Source organism: Centroberyx affinis, unplaced genomic scaffold, assembly GCF_046629955.1.
Source record: "Centroberyx affinis isolate AG114_WGS23_722 - 3 ecotype Tasmania unplaced genomic scaffold, CSIRO-AGI_Caff_v1 ptg001447l_1, whole genome shotgun sequence".
NCBI lineage: Eukaryota > Metazoa > Chordata > Actinopteri > Beryciformes > Berycidae > Centroberyx > Centroberyx affinis.
In genome coordinates this window covers 262,785-281,825 of record NW_027279921.1, presented here as the reverse complement: position 1 = coordinate 281,825, position 19,041 = coordinate 262,785, and the positions used below count along the sequence as shown (strand labels likewise).

General features: G+C 45.4%; 1 protein-coding gene across 1 annotated transcript; it reads right to left on the bottom strand.

Moving 5' to 3' along the window:
- Nucleotides 1–5,288: 5,288 nt before the first annotated feature.
- Nucleotides 5,289–18,181, bottom strand: mlycd (malonyl-CoA decarboxylase). Its single transcript, XM_071526722.1, is given in 7 exon segments — nucleotides 5,289–6,900; nucleotides 10,250–10,402; nucleotides 10,982–11,138; nucleotides 12,016–12,128; nucleotides 17,593–17,816; nucleotides 17,819–17,904; nucleotides 17,906–18,181. Coding segments are annotated over 7 exon segments (1,509 nt in total). The 5' UTR covers nucleotides 18,136–18,181; the 3' UTR covers nucleotides 5,289–6,354.
- Nucleotides 18,182–19,041: the final 860 nt, after the last annotated feature.

Here is a 19,041-nt window from a genome sequence, read left to right as displayed (position 1 = left end):
GGATTAGTATTCTCCGTATGAAAAGTTTTCACACGGAAAGTCTCTCTTTCTCTCTCTCTCTCTCTCTCTCTCTCTCTCTCTCTCTCTCTCTCTCTCTCTCTTCTGCCTGGCAGAGATTGGCTGTGGAAGAAGAGGAGGACTCTCTCTCTCTCTCTCTCTGTAGGAAAGATCTCAGATTATGTGAGGCAGCGGAGGGTAAGCAGGGTGACATCCAGGGTTAGAAAATTGCCACCTCCGTACCACCACCATCACCTCCCACCCTCCTCAAGGCACAGCAAGGCCAATTAATCTCCTCCATTACCACTGCTATAGGCCCTCTGCTCCAAAGGATAGAATGAGATAGGAAACAGGATGGGCGGTTGTATGTGTATGTATGCGTGTGTGTGTGTGTGTGTGGCAGTGCGGGTAGGGGGAAGGAATAAATCAGCGGAATAAAAATAAGAAAACGCAATTTGTCACACCATCGTCAGCTTCCGCTTTCCCCCCTCTCCCGTTGCTAGAGGAGCATGGATTCACGAGGCGAGGCTTGTGTGTCAGCCCAGCTGCTGCAGCTATTTAAATGAGACTCACAGCTTCATGAAGTGAGACCATGTTTCCTTTCAATATGCGGCTCTGCAACCGCTGTGCATGTCAGGATGAAGGAGAGGGAGAGCGAGGTAGAGGGAGGGAGGGACAAAGAGAGAGAGAGAGAGAGAGAGAGTGAACAGTACGAGCCGACGTAAGTGAAAGAAACAGAATGAGCCGTTTTTTGAAGATAACTCCGCAGATGCATGAACGGGATTGTTAAGTGTGGAGGAGGTCTATAGCTTTAATGGGTCGCTGGAATGCAAGCGGTGAGGGTAAAAGAAAAAAACTGGGCTGACAGGAAAAGGCATTGACTTATTACTCCCGCTTTCCTGTGCGAGAAAAGAGAGCGAGAAGAAAGACACTCGGTCGCTGCGTGAGTTATATATTTCATCAGATGTTGAAATCGTTTGAAAAGACAAAACTGAAATTCACCGAAGATGCTTGTGTGTCGTGTTGTGAGAGCGCTCCGACTTTTGATGGAGTATAAATGACACACCTGTGACCTTTGTAATGATTCAAATATTGGCATGATTTCATAAATGCTCCGGGATATACTGATCATTTTTTGGCTTGCCTAAGGGTTCCTCAAAGCAGTCCAGGCGGTTTCCTGTACCCACCCTGCATTATGCAGTGAGTAGGGCTGATGCTGTGTTCACACTGCGGCCTAGAAAAGCCCAACCGGTCGGCATCGTGGGATATCAGTCAACCGCGACGGCAAACTGCCTCCTCATTGCCAAGGTGATTCTGATAAATAAGAGCATCTGGTTTGTCTCCCAACTGTCAAAAGTTGGGAAAGCGCTCAACTTGTGCACAGAAGGCAGCGCTGTATGTCAGCGCTGAGAGAGACAGGTGGATGTTGACATTTCACACTGCAGTATTGTCCAGATATTGAGGCTATTGGAGGAGATGAAGAGAGGAAAGGAGGCCTCAGGAGGTGGAGGTGAATAAGTGGACAGGCCTTTAAGGATTTATTTCAGTGAGTGATCCATTGCCTCCAGCCTTGGATTGTTTACCTGATCAATGAGCTCTGGGTCAGAGCCTACAAAACCTCTATATATATGTGTGTGTATGTGTGTGTGTGTGTGTGTGTGCAGTAAGTGAGTATGCATGCATGCTTCTGGTCTTCACAGAATAAATTTAGCTTCTCTTTCCAAAATACTCTCTCTCATGACACTACGAAGCAACAAGGGGAATCAATGGGGCAACTATTTAAGTGTGTGTGTGTTTGTGAGAGAGACAGAGTGAGTAAGTGAGAGAGAGAGAGAGAGAGAGAGAGAGAGAGTTTTCGCACTCTCATTCCAATCTGTCTGGGAAGCGGAGCGGGCCAAGTGTGGATTCTCACCCTAGGGTGATGCCACTGCTACCTCCGCCTGTTTACCTCTCTCTCATTCTATAACCCAATCTGATACAAGACGTCAGGGCAACTAATATTGACTAATTGCGGTGGATGAAGGGGGGGCGGAAAATGCCATCAGCATGCCAAATGAGTTTTAATTACAGCCTATAACCAGATATAGCAGATCTGTCAATCTCCAACTCACTCTGCAACTTGGGATGGAAGGGGCCGGTGGGATGGGCTGAAAGAAGAAACGGAGAGGAGCGGAAGGAGGAAGTAGAGGGGGAGAGGAAGGTGTAACAGGAGGGGGTGAGAGGCAGAAGAGAGGGAGAGAGAGAGAGAGAGAGAGAGAGAGAGAGAGAGAGAGAGAGGGTTTCTCAGAGAATCAGAGAAACATTGTTTAAAAGTACGAGTGCCACATGCAACGCTCCTCTTCTCTGCTCGGCTGCGATAATGAAGCACTGCTGCCCTCTAAAGGTTACAGCTCGCACAGTAACAGGCAGAGGCAGAGGGACGGGCAGGATTGAGAGGGTGTGTGTGTGTGTGTGTGTGTGTGTCTATGCACACGTGTGTGTGCACAGGCTGGGAACGCGTGTGCATGCGTGTGCCGTGATTGCTCATAAAGCGTGAAGCCCTTTGAAGACAGACCAAGGAACCGGGAGTGTGGCCGGGCTGTGGGTGCAGAGCCGGGTGGGGTGGGGTGGGGGGTGGGGGGGGGGCAGGATGGAGAAGGAGGAGAATGGTGATGATGTGAGGTGAGAAGCATGAAGGAGGGCCAGCAACAGCAACCAGGAAGAATGGATTGACACACTTGGATGAATCCCCCCCACCCCCTTCTCTCTCTCTCTCTCTCTCTCTCTCACACACACACACACACACACACACACACACACACACACACACACAGCAAGCCAGTAGCCTACAGGTAACGCCAGCATTTTTGCAAGAACTGACACTTTCTCTCCCTCAGATAACAGTATCCACTGAGAATCCTGCTCGCCTCACATCGTCGCTTTACCACAAAAACAGCGCTTTGAATACGCCGGCATTGTAGCACGTGTGTGAAAAGTCCTCGTCATAGAAAGGGGTAAGCGGAAACAGCGTGACAAATTGATTTTCTCCAAATGTCAGGAGTGTGAGTGCTACAATAAAATATTACACCCTATAAAATTCCACAGGATACATCCATCCAACTGAGCTGATACATGCAAGTCACATGGGAAGCATCTGTAACATCAGTGACAACATTAGCATTGTTTTTTGACACTGATTGACATCTTTACCTTGAAAAAATAGAAGCTGCTGAAGGAAGGAGGAGGATGCAGCTTTATAGTAGCTTGAGTGAGGGGTCAGTGCATTTTATGGTGTAGAAAACACGCTCTTTCTCAGTATACATGGTAAAAGTCAGAGTTCCTGCCACCGGCTGGGGCAACAAGTGCAACAAGGGCAAGGTTGATGGCTTCCCAGCGTCTCAACACACAGCTGACATGGAAGGTTCAGTAAGAGCTGCCCCATCTGGTTCTTTGTCAGAAACTGACATTTTCACATTTTCTTCTCCATGCCTCCTATGGCATTTTATTCTTTTATTTGTCTTGGAGGACATCGCTGGTGGGTGGAATCTGACTTGTTTGTACATGTTCTCCACAAAGGAAAAAGGATTCACAGGAGACACCGAGTTGGACTGGATCGGAGAGAGACACGGCACAGACTTTGCATTAAGGATGTGACATTTCTGAGTTTTATTTTAGACTTTTGTGTTATTTGCGTATACTGTGAGAATCTGTGGCGTGCTTTGATTAAGAGCCAGTGCTGTTTGTCCCAACGAGCCTGAGTAACTCGCCGAATGTGATGTTACGAACCTATTGAAACCCTTTCTGATCAAACCTGGTGCCAATATATTTCAAAGGATTGTTTTAGGGATTAGGGAAATGTCCCCATTTTCAGTGATCACTCTTTTTTCATTTCCATGTTCTGAGAGGAAGGCAAAGGACTTTTATATGTCAGACCTTATCAGAATGAATAAGAACATGAAAACCAGCACCAAAACTCACTGACTCTTCTGGTCACTCTGATCTGTAAAAAATGGATTAGCCTCATTTGTAAGGCAATTTCCTCAGAGCGAGGGACAAGGCACGAATCTCCTCTCCTCACTAAGGAATAAAAAGATTGTCTGAATTACTGAATTATTTTTAGATGAAGCATGGATTTCTACAGCAGACAGTTTCTAATCAATTGTAATTAGGTCTTCTGCTGCTTTTTGGAAAGCACTGGCTGTAAGACATGGCAGACAACGGAGCTGTACAATATTGAACTTGGCCGTGAATCCATTATCAGCATGTGCTGGGTCGGAAATGTGACAAAACTGCGATCTGATTAGATACAAATGAAGACAAGTCTGAGTACACACTGCGCTACACACTGTGGGAATTATCAGTGATCAGAATAGACATTACATGCTACAAAAAGTTTTGGGTATGAAAGCAAATGTCTACAAAGGGGCCCTAATATAGCAATTAAATTACATTTATACTGGCATTTGATCAAGGATGCTTAATGGGGACACTGTCAAAATTTGATTTTGTAGCAGCAGTGAGATTTTAATTCATTGCAAAAATCCGTTTTAACAAGCATTTTCAGATTAATTACAGTTAAGACAAGTGGACTTGAGCTTGATTAGCACCTCGCCCTCACTACCCTTGAAGCAGTTTAAATCCTCCCAATCAGGCAAGTTTGCAGCATTTGAATTGACACGTCCTCTGATTTTCCTCCACTGAGATCTGTATTGTTTCATTTAGAGTGGCCTGTTCTGTCCATCAATCAGATTTCAGTGTTGCAACTGCTCTGTGTGTTTGTCTTCAAATTCCTATGGGAAATACTGACAGACATTTTTTACATCATCACAAAACTATTTTCATCCTGAGACGTAATACATTCGAGACCAAATTCGTAACAGTTAAATAATATTGGACTTTTAACCCAACCTGCACTAGGTCATTGCCATAAGACATTCCTGGACAAAGGTGAGTCATAACCAGCCCTAGCTGCCAGCAGCTGGTGTGGGACACTGTTGTTTCCATGGCAACCCATGCCACAGTGTGCATCTTTCACCGTGGTAAGATGGTGTGACAGTCTGGTTCTTGCTCATGCCCCCCCCCCCCCCCCACCTCACATCCGCACACATCCGCACACACAGGTATGGGTCTCCAATATCACCAGAGACACACACACACACACACTGTCTCTCTCAAGGGCATCCTTTAAACAACTGTCCTTTTTATGCTTCCCGACTCTCCTCCCCCCTTCTTCACAACTGAACACCATCAATCTAGCCATTTACTTTAACTTTATTTCTCACTCCATTAGTTTCTAGGACACAGAGCGGCACGGGGAAAGGGAAAGGGGAGAGAGAGGGAGGGAGAGATAGAGTGTGAAAAAAAAAAATGAAAAGAAAGTTTGGCTCCTTGGAGAGATAAAATGTAATTTCACAGTCAACTTGCTGTGATATATTATTTCACAACAATGGGGTGTGGGCTGATATGAGCCCTGCTTGGCACCTGTATGCAGCAGTTAGAACATCAGTGATGGCTCTCCAGAGAGGGGTGGGGGGAGGGGGTGGGGGTGATGGCAACGCTATCAAACATCACCTGAATGGAGCTACTGGGAGGGTCCCGCCCACTGGGTGTGAGTGAGCACAGCCAACTGTAAAATATGGCTAGTCATGATACAAGGCAGAAAATGAAGTGGTGGTTCTGTTTAGAGTTATTGAATATGAAATAATATTTTTTTTCCGTCAGTGATTTCAGTGTCGAATGTGTGAAAGAACAAGGTGTAATGTAATGCCTTTGTGTATTGAGCGTCAGCAGGAAGAGGCAATGAAGCAACATGTGTATACAAACAGAGACAGGCACGCCGGCACGTTACAAAAAAAAAAAATCAATCAGTCCAATACTCTCCCATTCCTGAACCTCTTTGCAGTGAGACAGTTCAGCCACACGAAAGAAACAAAACATCATTTATTTCCAGTAGCTGCGCTCCTGCTTCACCATCACACACACTGTTATCCAGGAACATGGTAAGGCATTGATAGATGCCTCGTGCTTCATTAGCTACAGTCTCTCAGCCTGGGAAGCACTCAGACGATACCAAACAGCTTCAGCCAGAAACCCAATGAGGCAAGAAGCCTAACCCATGCACTACATACAGCAGATGAGATGAGACACAACATGTGGAAACTGTTCTCATTTCATTTCAAAATAAGGACAATGGCGGCCGATGTCATTCTGTCCTGTTCTTACTGATGTCATTAACCTTTTTTTTATATTAAACAAAATCAAACAAAACAACGTTCATCAGTCCAAAATGTATCAGTGATACCAAGTGCAATCTACTCTGCGGAACAATCGAACATGAGTGTATTTCTGGGGTGTAACTGGGGTGTCAACCTGTCTTCCTCATAGTTTGCTGTTCTTCTGGAACTGGGACACCAGGCCCAGCACCTGCTCCGAGGCTGTGATGACCTTGTTCTGCAGGTAAAGAGCGCTGTTTTTAGGCGTCTCGCTCAGGAAGTAACGATAGTTCACCATGATGCCGCAGGAGTTGGCCACGCCTCTGGGGCTGGTGTCGGCGTGCCAGTTGAGCCGCCACATGGTGGCCCCGTTCTGCAGGTGGAAGTTGGCCACCGGGTTGAGGGCGTAGCCCCGCCTCTTCTCCCCGTACAGATACCAGGCACAGAGGTGCATCAGGGCGGGCTCCATGACGCGGGCCAGCCGCTCCGAGCGTACCCACTCGCCGGTGCCGATCAGCTTGCGCAGGGCGTCCAGGGCCGCGGTGCCCGGGGCTGCGTCGGTCGCCTGCTCCACCTCCCTCCACTCCTGCTCTGACAGGAGGTCGGAGCCCCGGCCCTCCTTCCTGTACTGGCTCAGCAGGCCTTGGAGCCAGGAGGAGAAGCCCGGGATGGGAGACAGGCTGGAGAACTGGGCCATGTGGGGGAACTCACTCTGCAGGAGGGAGGGAGGGAGAGAGAGAGGGTGGGAGGGAGGGAGAGAGAGAGGGTGGGAGGGAGGGAGAGAAAGACAGACTTTAAACTAAAAATGCCATCTATTGAATCACTACCAAAAAGACACAAGCAGACAAGATTCAAAGCAGAATTGTATCACCCGGCCTTACCGCTACAAAGAGACGAAAACACCAAACAAAAGCAAACAGGGAGACGGGGTGGGGATGAGTAGACAAGATAAAGATGTAAAAGAAAACAGCTGAAAGGCAGCCGAGACTCGATATCCACCAGAAGGTCAACAGTGGAAACGAGGCAGGCGAATGCCCGACCTCAGTATCAGAAAAACAAAACTAAATTTCCCTGTTTGTGCTCGACGGCTCGGGCCTTCAGTTCCACAGACAAACAAACAGATAGAGAGAGCGGCGTTACAAATCAACTCCGCTGCTTCACTATCCTGCCCCGGTTGATGGAGATGGATGATCCCCTTTCTCTCCCCTCCCTCCGTCCTTCTGTTTTCCTCCTCCTCCCGTCCCCCCCTGCACTCTTACCTTTAATACCTGTCCTCTTCTCTCTCTCTCGGCGCTCCCCCGTGCCTCTGTCTAGTCTAGCGTCTCAGCGGCAGACCTCCCACAGCCCTTTTCTTCCCCCACCTCTGTCACATCTTCATGAGAACTCCTTCGCCCCACCACCACCACCACCTCCTCCTCCCCCTCTTTCTCTCTCTCTGACGTCTGGGTTGATAACTGACGGAGCGGCGTGGCAGACAGAGGAGTGAGAGGCCATGAATGAAAGTGGAAGTGCCAGACAAACCCTGGAGGGACGCGCCGCTGTCTGTCCGCCTCTCTCTTTCTCTCGACAACATACTTTTTCCTTTCCTCCTTTCCTTATTTCCTCCTTCCCTCTTTGCAACTTTCTTTCTCATGCTCGCTCTCTCCTTTTGTCCTTTTTTCTGTGTGTTTCTCGCACCCTAACTGTATCTTCATCTCTCCTTCTTCACTTCCAACCTCTCCTCCGAACTCCTGGGTGCTCCCACGTAGGGATGGGAGGATATATCGAATATATTGTGATACAAAAATGTGAAAATACGCATCGTGGGGCAGGAAAATGAATTGCGGTATTAGCTCCATTTTATTCTGCTGTAGTAATCACAAATGCGACAGCTTGCCCATCACAATTTCACAAGCTCTCCATACAAATTACATTATTTATTACTTTATAATGACATTTTTAAATTGTTGTTTACATTCAAGCAAGCCAATATTATTGCTAGAAAGATTTGTGGATAACTCTGCACAGTCTGACTTTGTTGTCACTGAACTTTTATTTATCACGTCGTATCGTGGTTGTATTGAATCGTGAATATCGTGTATCAAATCGTATTGTGAGATAAGCAGATCTCCCAGGTCAGGAGTGGGTGCCTCTAAAAGGAGGGAGGAGGGAAGGTGAGGCGAGTAAAGACAAAAAAAACAGAAAGAGGGACGAGAGGATACGGACGAAAAAAGAGGAGCGGTGCCAGAACGATGCCCCAGGGTCCAATCAACAAAGACAAGCAGGACCTCCTCCCTTCGCCCTAAATCACAGCTGTGACCTTTTCCTTTCCTCTCCATCATCCATCCATCATTGTAGTGGCCCCCGTGTGGCTGCGCTGCTCCTCCGTTCACCTTTGCGTAGGGTACAACCCTGTCACAAAGCCAGGGCCTCTGCAGAATACAAGCGGTGGATTTGTACAGCCCGATAGGCAGAGCGTGGCGCTTGGGTTGGGGGTTCGATTCCCACTGGGGTCACAGCAGTGTAAGTATGAAAGTCACAGTATGGCTAGAGAGAGTTTTGGGGATGACATGCCACAAAGCTAGCGGACAACATTTACCATCTGTAGGAGTTTAATGTCGCCAGGCTTTTTATTTATTATCTAGCTGGTGCAACACAGTGCAATACAGCCTGCGTTCCTATCACACAAACAGATAGTCATGAGACCAAAACAAAAACAAAAACAAAAACTCACACAAAGCAATATCTACTGAGCTTATTGAACCTTATGTTGCCATTAATAAAAAATGCCAATAAATAAAAATGCGTCCCGCAATCAAAACACAGTCCTGTTGTATGAATGACTAAAGCGGAACCGGCGTTCAGCTCTGAAACCTGATTTTTATGAGGATACACTACAAAGAGCCATTTCCCATCTGTCGGGTGGAGTGGCTTTTGATGTTCCATTCAATGTTCCAATCATTTAACAAGTGCTAGCTGGAGTGGCCTGACATGGAGGGCTCTCCTGCGCTTATTGAGGGGGATGGCTGAGATTTCATTACCGCCCTGTCTACTGACTACCACTCTGTTTATGTGTGCGTGTGCATGTGCGCGCGTGTCTGTAAGCGAGTGGGTAAAACGAGTAGAAGATTTATGCATCAGCCGAAGCCCTGCGACAGAAAGCAAAAATAAAACTTCCGAAAAAAGCACTCAAAGCAAAATCTCGCCTATCACAGCTATCTTTCTCTCTGGAATAACATTTCACCATCTGGGCCCCACCTGAAAGCTGCCACAGTGTGAATAATAGAATTCAGCATGTGAGTCATACACAGCAAGCTGCGTTGTTCCCGGGGTGGAGTCAAACAACACTTATTAATACTACACCGTGGGGGAGGAGCCGAGGGGTTCGGGAGTTTAACAGATGTGTCTGTGCACGTGTCATGTGCACTGTTATTGTTATCTGGCTTTATTGTGAAAGGACGGTCTTCTATGGTATTTTATGGTTATTGTATTTACATAAGAGACGGTTAAATAGCAGATTCACAGTCCCCAAACCTTAACTCTCTTCTGACCCTGACCTTAAACTCCGACATGGCCAAGTCTCTCTGGAAACTCTAATATACTGCGGGTCTCACATAATTCTTCAAAATGTGAAACTGTGAGGATTTTACCGATTCCCAATTGGCCAATACTGACCTTTAAAATGGGACTAGGTGAGAATGTTGATAAATATTCATCACGCTAATGCGTTTTGGTTTCATTTCAAATTCACCCAGTATAGTATCAGCTAACCAAAAAAAAGGCTAATTGTCTTTCTTAATGCAGCTTTTAAAAACCACATGTAGAGCCTGGCTGACCATGATCATGTATAATGATCCAGCTGAAAATGTAGCAGTGCCGCCCACAAAGAAATTTTTTCTTTTTCTTTTTTAATGAGGTAGTTTCTAGGTTGCCTCATCCATCCCTAGTTTCCCTTCTGATGAGGTACTATAATTCCCTGAGTCTACATATTCACCTATTCATCCATCCATAGTTCTCAGACCAACTTGCTGAGCGACCCCCTGCATCAACCCACCCAACCGCCCGCCCATCGACTGACCCACCTGTAGTTCTCGGACCACCCTCTTGATGAGGTAGTTGCCCAGCTCCACCCCCTGTAGGCCGGCCTGGGTGGAGGAGATGGAGTAGAAGACGGCTGCGTTGATCTTATTCACATCCTCCTCGGAGTCCAGAGTGGTGAACTCGCGGACGATACTCTGTGAGGGACAGATGTATTTGCAGAGTCAAAAAGACAGGCTCCAAAGCTGATAGTTACCTGTCTAATCCATCCTCAGAGACTTGAGTATTTAGCTGGATAGCTGCAACAAAGGCAGGAGACTGTATACAATAGCATGACATGACAACTATTTCACAAGGTTTTGCCTCCTCTCTTGTCCATATGAGAACTAAAGGCCTGTATCTATCAAACACCTCTTTTTTTAAGCCAGTAACTGCTCAGGCAAAACTGTGGAAACGGCTTTGTGCGTCTAGAGAATCCATTTGAAGTGTTGCACTTTTTCCACGAGAAGAAATATTCTCAACTTTCCGCACTGTCAAAACCACGTCTTGCCACTGTAAACAGCAAGAAATGAAAAAGCCAGCACCGTAGAGGTCGCTCCCGCGGGGACACGCTGCCTAAAAAAAGCTGTAGGCATTGTTTTTTCACACAGTGATAATCAATTTGTCAGCTGAGGAGGAACAAAAATAGTATATCCCACATTTTCAAGCGTTCTTGAAGGTGTGGTGAAGTGAGACAAAGCAGCACAGCAGCCTGCAGCCACACTGGAGCGTCTAACCTGGATGTTGTCGGAGATGTCCTCGGTGAGGGCGACGTGCAGCACGACCAGAGGCTCTCCCGGCATGGCGGCGTGGGTGAAGGCATAGCAGCGTCGGTACGGCCCCACTCTGCGCTTAATATCGGTCCAGTTCCTTACAGGGTGCACTGCCTCATACCTGACAATACACAGAGAGTTAGCCTTGCCGTTTCTAAGCGTCATACTGTGTCTGAATTGTACGTGAGGAGGTGAGGAGAGGAGAGGAGAGGAGAGGAGGTTAGGACCACACCGGTGTTTTTCCACTACAATTCACATACTTTACATCACAACCGACCGTTTTCCGAAGCATGCTAAACTTTTTTAGCTGTCTGAATGCTTTTTTCCTACCTTCCTGGCAGCCATTCATTTCCATTTATTTGAGTACGGTACGAAAATCAACTCGCAGGGATAGGTAATCCATCACAGTGAACATCCTGCCCGGGTTTGTTTTTGTCAAAGTCACTTTATCGGTGTGTGGTAATTTAGTTTCATGCCCGCATCGATTTGAAAAGTCTTCTGGTGCGTTCACATGCCGACGGGAGGCTCCGACATCCGGGACTTCAAAGTCAGCTGCCAAACAACACTGCATTCGTACGCTGTTTGGCCGGAAAATCAAACCCAGAAGACAGATGATAAGCAAACATGGACATCGTGAAAAGAATTTGGCTTCTTCTTGTTTTAAAAAAGTTAGGATAGTTAGTCTGGCTGACTACCAAGTAGGAAATTAATTTTTCTGATATATCGATAACATCTGAATGCATCACTCCTCACACAACAGAATGCACGTCTCTGCCAGAAAATAGCCCCTGAAGAAAAGATTGTTTTACAAATTAAATTCAAACGTCCGTGACTTCTAAACCCGAAGCAGCAGAGAATTTTAAGGCAGGTTTATCACCTGAGGGAAATCGAGCAAAACACTGATATGGTCCTTCAAGATGAGTGAGAGAGAGAGAGAGAGAGAGAGAGAGACAGAGAGAGAAGAGGAGGATAGTGTGAGGGTGCATGTGTGTCTTTACTGGCTGATCTTCTGCAGGATCTCACAGGGGGACTGCCAGGTGATTCTCTCCAGGCGGAGCAGACCTACAGAGAACCATTCAGACAGCAAGCTCTTCAGAGTGCCGTTCAGGTCCTGGGGGAGAGAGAGAGAGGGAGAGGGAGAGGTGAGAGGTCAAGTTTAGAATTAACCTCCCCATTCAGCTGATAATAGACAATTCACCACATTCCCTCCCTTAGCGAGGAAATAGCTCAGCAGTCGGTCTGCTGGGGAAACGCAAGCAGAATTTCTGTCGTACTCTGCGTTTATAGCGCTTGATAAGTGAGACTCAGAGGACCTGAGTCAAAAAACACTGGTATGCAGGTAAAGGCATCGTGACAAAATATATCTTAAGGCCCCACATCAAAGTACAGCCCTTCATCAATAATTAAGCACAGCTGTTACATAACACAAAGCCACTAATGCCTCTTCCTCATTGCAAAAATCCCATGATATCCATAATACATGTACCAAATTAACAGACTTCCTCTTCTTTCTTTCTCTCTTTCCCGTCACTCTATGTGCCATCTAATAAAGCCGGGACGCCGAGACAAGGTATTCTTTGAGAAACTGCTGCTTTTACAACTTTATTACACTAATGTGTAGGGTAAACAGACCCGTCTTTACAGTCTCGTAACATCTTTTATAGAGAGGACTCATAAGTGCCATCCCAATGACTGACAGCAGCGTGGCTGAAGTGAATCTGCAGGCTGGAGCGTCGCTTCACACAGACGAATCCGCACCCATGTGTTATGGACTGTGTGGACGTTCGGTCCCTCGGTTGTCTGTGTGCCGTTTGAATGTTTTCATTACACCTTATGAGTTGTGATGTGTGTGAGCTCGCAATAGGAGTAGAGGAGGCGCTTCAATAAACAACTTGCCATTTCAAAGCAGGCCTGTCCGCCTGCAAAGGTCAGACTTCATTTAAAGCAAATCTCTTGTAAACACACAAACAAGCACACACACACACCTTATATTGACTGTTCAATGGGATGCCTTTACTTCAGGCTGGCTTTAATGCCTTCTTGTCAATCACAGTAATCGATGGATAACCAAACTATACTGTATAGTCAAGGTCTAATAGCCACTGCGTAAAATTCTCCAGCAGCAACTACCATACTTCAAAATGACAAACCTTGAAATTCTTCCCCGCATATAGGCATTAGCCCCTGAATTATTCACCTCTATATGGTCGAGAGATTTCACACTGGAAAATTCTGTTTTTTGTGAGGAGCAGGTCGAGACCAACCCTCCGGGCTCGAAAAAGCTTGAGCACAACTTCTATCTATTGCTCAGTTTGTGACGCCCGTGTGTGTGTGTGTGTATGTGTATGTGTATGTGTGTGTGTGTGTGTGTGCGTGCTACTCAAACTTCATCAGTTACCAGAAGCAAAAGAAACAATTCTATAATGGCTGATAATCCCGGCCAAGCTTTTCTCTAAAAAACCCCCAGCACATCAACACCACATAAAAGTGCCTTGGGTTCCCAATCCTCGCGCACACAAAAGGACGGCCGAACCCAGGGACAAATCTGTATTCTGTTAACCTTGCAGAAGATGGAGTTCTTTGAAAGGGAAGGGCCGAGCATTAGAGGCCTAGGGTTAGGAGGGAGACGGGGAGAAAAGAGAGGAAGGGGAGGGCGGACAATCCTCCACTCCATTAGAGAGAAAATGAGGCAACACTTTTTGACACCGGAGGTATATCAATGCGGTTCGGCACCGATGCTGTGAGCTGATACAGCCTCTGCTACAAGGTCCCTCTCCATCTTGAGCAGTGGTTACATAGTGATTATACAGAGCGATGGAGACTGCAATGCCTACAAGGAACAGTCCGTCTATTCAAGGCCAGATACACTTCCTTCTCCATATCCGCCGTGACCGCTGACCACCAATGTGCTTGTGTGCCAATGCCTTTTACTCTAGTAGGCTGTATGCCACATATCTGCCTGCCAGCCTTTCTGTGGGGGGAAACAGTCTCACTGACACTCTGGAAGTATTTGCCAAATCCCAGAGAGCAAACTAAAATGAAGTGTGTGTTAAAGTGTAGAACTCAGACTTTTTTTTTTTTTTTTTTTTACATCTTTCATCCACTCGGTCTGTGTACAGGTGGACAAGAATGAAAAGCCCGCAGGAGGAAGGAGTGCGGACCAACGGCGAAAATCGATTACCCCAGCCAAGACAGACTAATCTAGCGTGGAATTCAAAGTGACACTCCCGCAACAAGAGCGGTAATTGCGGTCTTGAAAATTCCAAACTTTCATTACTTTAGTCATTTCAGAAATTTTCTGATTTTTTCCTCCCTGTGACTCGGTGCCGCTTTGATTACCTGCATCACTTTTGAATGCCAGTTTTTTTTCTCTCCCTTGGAACACACACACTGTCAATACAGAGGCTAGCTTCATATTCACCATAACCTTTCCCCCCATTTCCAGTTCAATCAAATTCTGGCAATAACAACAACCAAATACCAAGGCCATGGTGGCAGCAGAGTGTACTCTAGTCTGTTAAGACCTATTAAACTATGATATGCCTCAACGGATCTGGGTTATTGAGATTAAATGCATCTGAGCCACTTCTCACCAGGCCTAAGATAGGTACTGAGCAGGCAAGGTACTGAGAAAGTCCTTGGACAATAGCACAGTCAGGATCTTTGAAATCAGGACTAGCGATTATCTGTGAAGTTGAAGGATAGTACTAGGTTAAATGTGCACACACAGGCTCTGAACTCATACTACATACAAATTGATGATCAAGATAAAGTCATAACTTCACTCCATCATCAATGGGCAAACACAACTCAACAAGGTCACAAATCTGCAGCTTACACTTTGTCTAGTTAGTTGTAGAAAAGCAGACACATGATAGAACCTGAGCAACCGCTAATAGCCTGGTGTAGTCCTACACTCACTTGCTCAAAGCAATATTTATTTCATAAGATATCACAGACATCAGAAGCTTTAAGTTAGTTAAATTTATATTCTTCTACACTTAAAACTCCATCATCTTTTTCAGAGAAGCTGCTCTTTTCAACACAGAAAAAGAATGCAGATGATATCTTACTAGAGCGTTTTTGCACTCGGTTTGTATTTGGTATCCATCTATAAAGGCTACTGAGGCTTAATGTTTGTGCTCTCAAAGAACAAGCTGGTCGTTACGGTGTTGGCCTGTGACACACTGGCAGCTACTCTCCAGGACACTAGCCAATACACAGCCCCAGGCCCTTTTAAGGATAGAAATACAGTACCATGTCAAGTCAGTATTCATCCAGCTCACAGATACAGCCAGCATAAAGAATCAGAGACGGACTGACAGTGGAAACACAGAGGAGTCAGACCTGGGGGAAATCATATTTGCAAATATTTAGGCAATTCTTTTTGCCTACTTAGGTGCCAAATGGGGAGGAACTGCCACACAGACAATGAACGGCAGACAGTTTCAGTAATCACAGGAAAGTATTTGAAAGTGAATTTAGTATACTTTTCTGTGTTGAACAACTTGGCTCACACTCGTCACTTATGAATTTTCTCGATACGGTAAACCCCCCCCATCTGTTACTCCATGCAGGTGAAAACAAACAAAAGAAACCGTTTGCAAATGCAATCTGATCCCCATCTGAGAGGAGTGTTGACAAAACACAGCTTGAGCTACAACAGTTCCACAAGCATATCTGAAGGCTGAATAACTCATAGCTTCAGTAAAACAAAAACTTGACACATTCTGTTTGATCTCGTGGAGACCAACTGCTGCAGCTTGAATGTCACCCAGCCTCATCAAATAATGCTGTTTTTTTTATTTTGCTCTGGTTGGCGTAAAGTCATTAAAGGAGTTAGCCTTTCAGATTACACCATCTGTCTTTGCACTGAATCAGAAAGCATTCCTAAGTAGCAAAGCTCTTGCACAATTCTAAAAACAATACTGAGCCATCCAAATCCAAACCTCACTGATTCTTCATTAATCTCAATGTCTTTGCTGTGGCCTGTTCCTTATATAGCCTAGTATCCATTTTCTCATATTGGGCAGTAAATTTATACATTCATCATTTTAACTTTTATAGGCACTCATCCAATTAGCTAAACAAACAGCTACTTAGCCCATATACAAAAGGCTTAACTACTGCATGCTAATGGAGCCACAATTACATTATTAATCTAACTTTTCAGGTGAAAAATACATAAGCACAGGTAAAAAAAAAAGGTAAAAAGTGGCTGACACAGTGAACGCACATTTGCCAAAAATCCATTCAAAAATGCCTTAAGGTATCTGTAAATGAAGCCAAATAATACCCTCAGTAGTGGAGTGGGTGCATTTGTATTTCGCCTGAATTAGGCCTAGCTGTCCAGCAGCATCAAACAGGAGACAACAGAAGAGAGAACGATTTGAAGGTAAAGATCATCAGGGCTTGGAAACAGACTGGTTTGGGGAAGAGGCAGTGAAGGTCTTAGATGGGAATAGCCCTTTTTAAAAGTTGCTTTAGTTTTTCTTCCCAAACAAACAAACTGCATAGACTTCATGTGACAGCTAGCTTGCCGTCTGAAAGTCTCTCCATCTTCATAAATGGTGTGCAAGGCAGCTGCTGCCTTTAAGTGCTGCCGGAAAACTTGTAATTACTAGCAGAGTGCAACGAACGACTTACAAAGAGGAAAATGAGTTTCCAAGATATGGCGTTTAGGGGGCAGAGAGCATGGAACTGTGTCAACATTGTGTTATTATTTGGCATTCTATGTAAATAAAGAGTTTGTACGTTTTTATTTTCTGTCTTTGTTGAACCTTTAGTTATTACGCCTTTTGTTTAAACAAATCAATTACATGCCTGATGCACAGTTTGTCCTGTTCATTCTGTGGCTGCAGCACAAAGTAGCTCTTGTCACTTCACCTATCCACTAAAAACAAAAAACCTTTGTTACAGGGCATACATTTTGTGCTCAACAAGTTGTGATTATGACTTCCAAACTCAGAAATAAGAGTTTTCCAGTAGCACTTGAAGCCAGGCAGCTCTGCCTGCCCTGCCAGCTGACCTGCCCCGGAAGGCAAGCATAGCATACCATGAAGCAAGCATCCAGCCCTGAAACTGAGCTTACCAGTGTCTTACCAAGCAGAATCTATTAGGCCTATTGGCAATGACCTCCTAGCCTATGAGGAAAGCTAAAAAAAAATCCTGATTCAGTTCCAGCTGTGTAAGGGGAAAATGCTGGGCAAAGGTCACCCTCTCAAGTTGTTATGAATGTAACCCCTATCTGCAAATATAAGGCAAAAGTAGGAGGGTGGCAGTTTATGCCCCTATTCGGAAACTGAGTTATGGAAAAGGCACCTAACAGCATTACATGTCACACAGATAGGCTATAGCTTGGGCTTACATCTGTTTTTTTCATTATGGAATTACTATGTAATCCTGGAGATAAGCGTATATTTATTTAATAGATTGAAAAAACTCTTTTGAGTTGCAGTTGAACAGCCAATTCCAGGTAAACCTCACTGTATAACATCAATGCTATCGTCTATACGCGAACGGTACAACTTGACTCAGTCGAGCTTCCGTAGAAAAATGTAAACAAATGTTTTTACCCTGATGTGTGGGCTTTCGCTCGCTTTGGCCGAGATTATTTCAAGCACGTCGGCTCGGAGATCCACCAGAAACTTAACTCCCCCCTCGACCCTGCTGATATGATTAAGCAACTGTTTATAACGGGGGGTCAAGCCGTACCGCAGCCTGTCCTCTACTTGCAAAATGGTCGCCAAGTCCCGCAGCTGAGTGTCCAACAGTTTCAAAGCGAGCTCGGAAACACTTTGTGATCCACCCCGAAATCTTGCGAAAGCTTGCCCAGTAAATCCAGCTTCTGTTCCTTGTCCAGACCCCTGTAGAAGTGCATGAACTCCACACTGTTTGATTCGGGGGAGGGGGGATTTGTCTCTCGTCTCGTATGTGGGTAAAGGTGCAACGACCCTCGCCAGTATCTCCTCCATGCCCGTTACACCGCCACGACTCGGGGTAGAGTAGCAGCGCCCGCCGCTGAAGTCCGAGGCCTCCACAGCCGCTTTCAGGACAGCTCGGTGTCGCCAGCACCGCACACCGCTACGCAGAGTGCAGATTATGTGGTGGGATATCATCGCCGGGAGGGAGCTCAGCTGTCGTTTCACTCTGGGACCCGCGACCAGTAGGATAGACCGGATGGACACACAAGGCAAGCGTTTCCGGGTTTCTTAAAGAGACAGTGCAACTAAAAGACTGCTGTATGCAGTCAATGAGGTTTCATATTTATACAGTAGACCTATTCATCATAACGTATACAAACAGGCTTACTTTCATGTTACTTTCATGCAACCTTTGAGTCGCTAAATCTAATTCATTTATGTAACCTAATTGATTTGTTTGACAATCAATTTGTGCCATTTTCATGTGTCCGTGGCTATTTTTTTTTCTCATTGAAGCTTTTGAGTGTCATTTCATATCCATAATCCAGTATTAGTATATATTATTAATATACATTTAAAATTAATGTTTGGAGCTCATTAAAAAAAAATCTGAACAGCTCATGTGTCGACTATTATTATGATTTTTTTTTTTTTTTTTTTTTTAGATGTGAAGCATCATGGATCCACAAAGTAGTTAACTCGCATATTCATTTACTCACTTACGGTTACCCTATCTGCCCTAGTGGCCATTTGGAGGCATGGCACACAGGATGCTCAGAATCACTCAAATACTCCTGAACTGTGCATTTCATTTTCAGTAGCATTTCAAAACTCAAAGACGATGATATCAAGTTTGAAGTTGGTAGACCAGATTGTGTAAGCCCTTCAAGTGGAACAGTCCTAATACCATGGAGCAAAACTACAACAACATCAACAAGAAAAATGCTTACTCTTGTTTTTGACCATATGTATCCTAAATAATTCTCTTTTTGACAAGAAACTGATGAATCAGCGGGTATCCCAGCATTTCCCCTACCATTGAATAGATGGGCAGGGTCACCCTGCATTAAGGACGTGTCAACTCAAAAAGAATTTCATTAA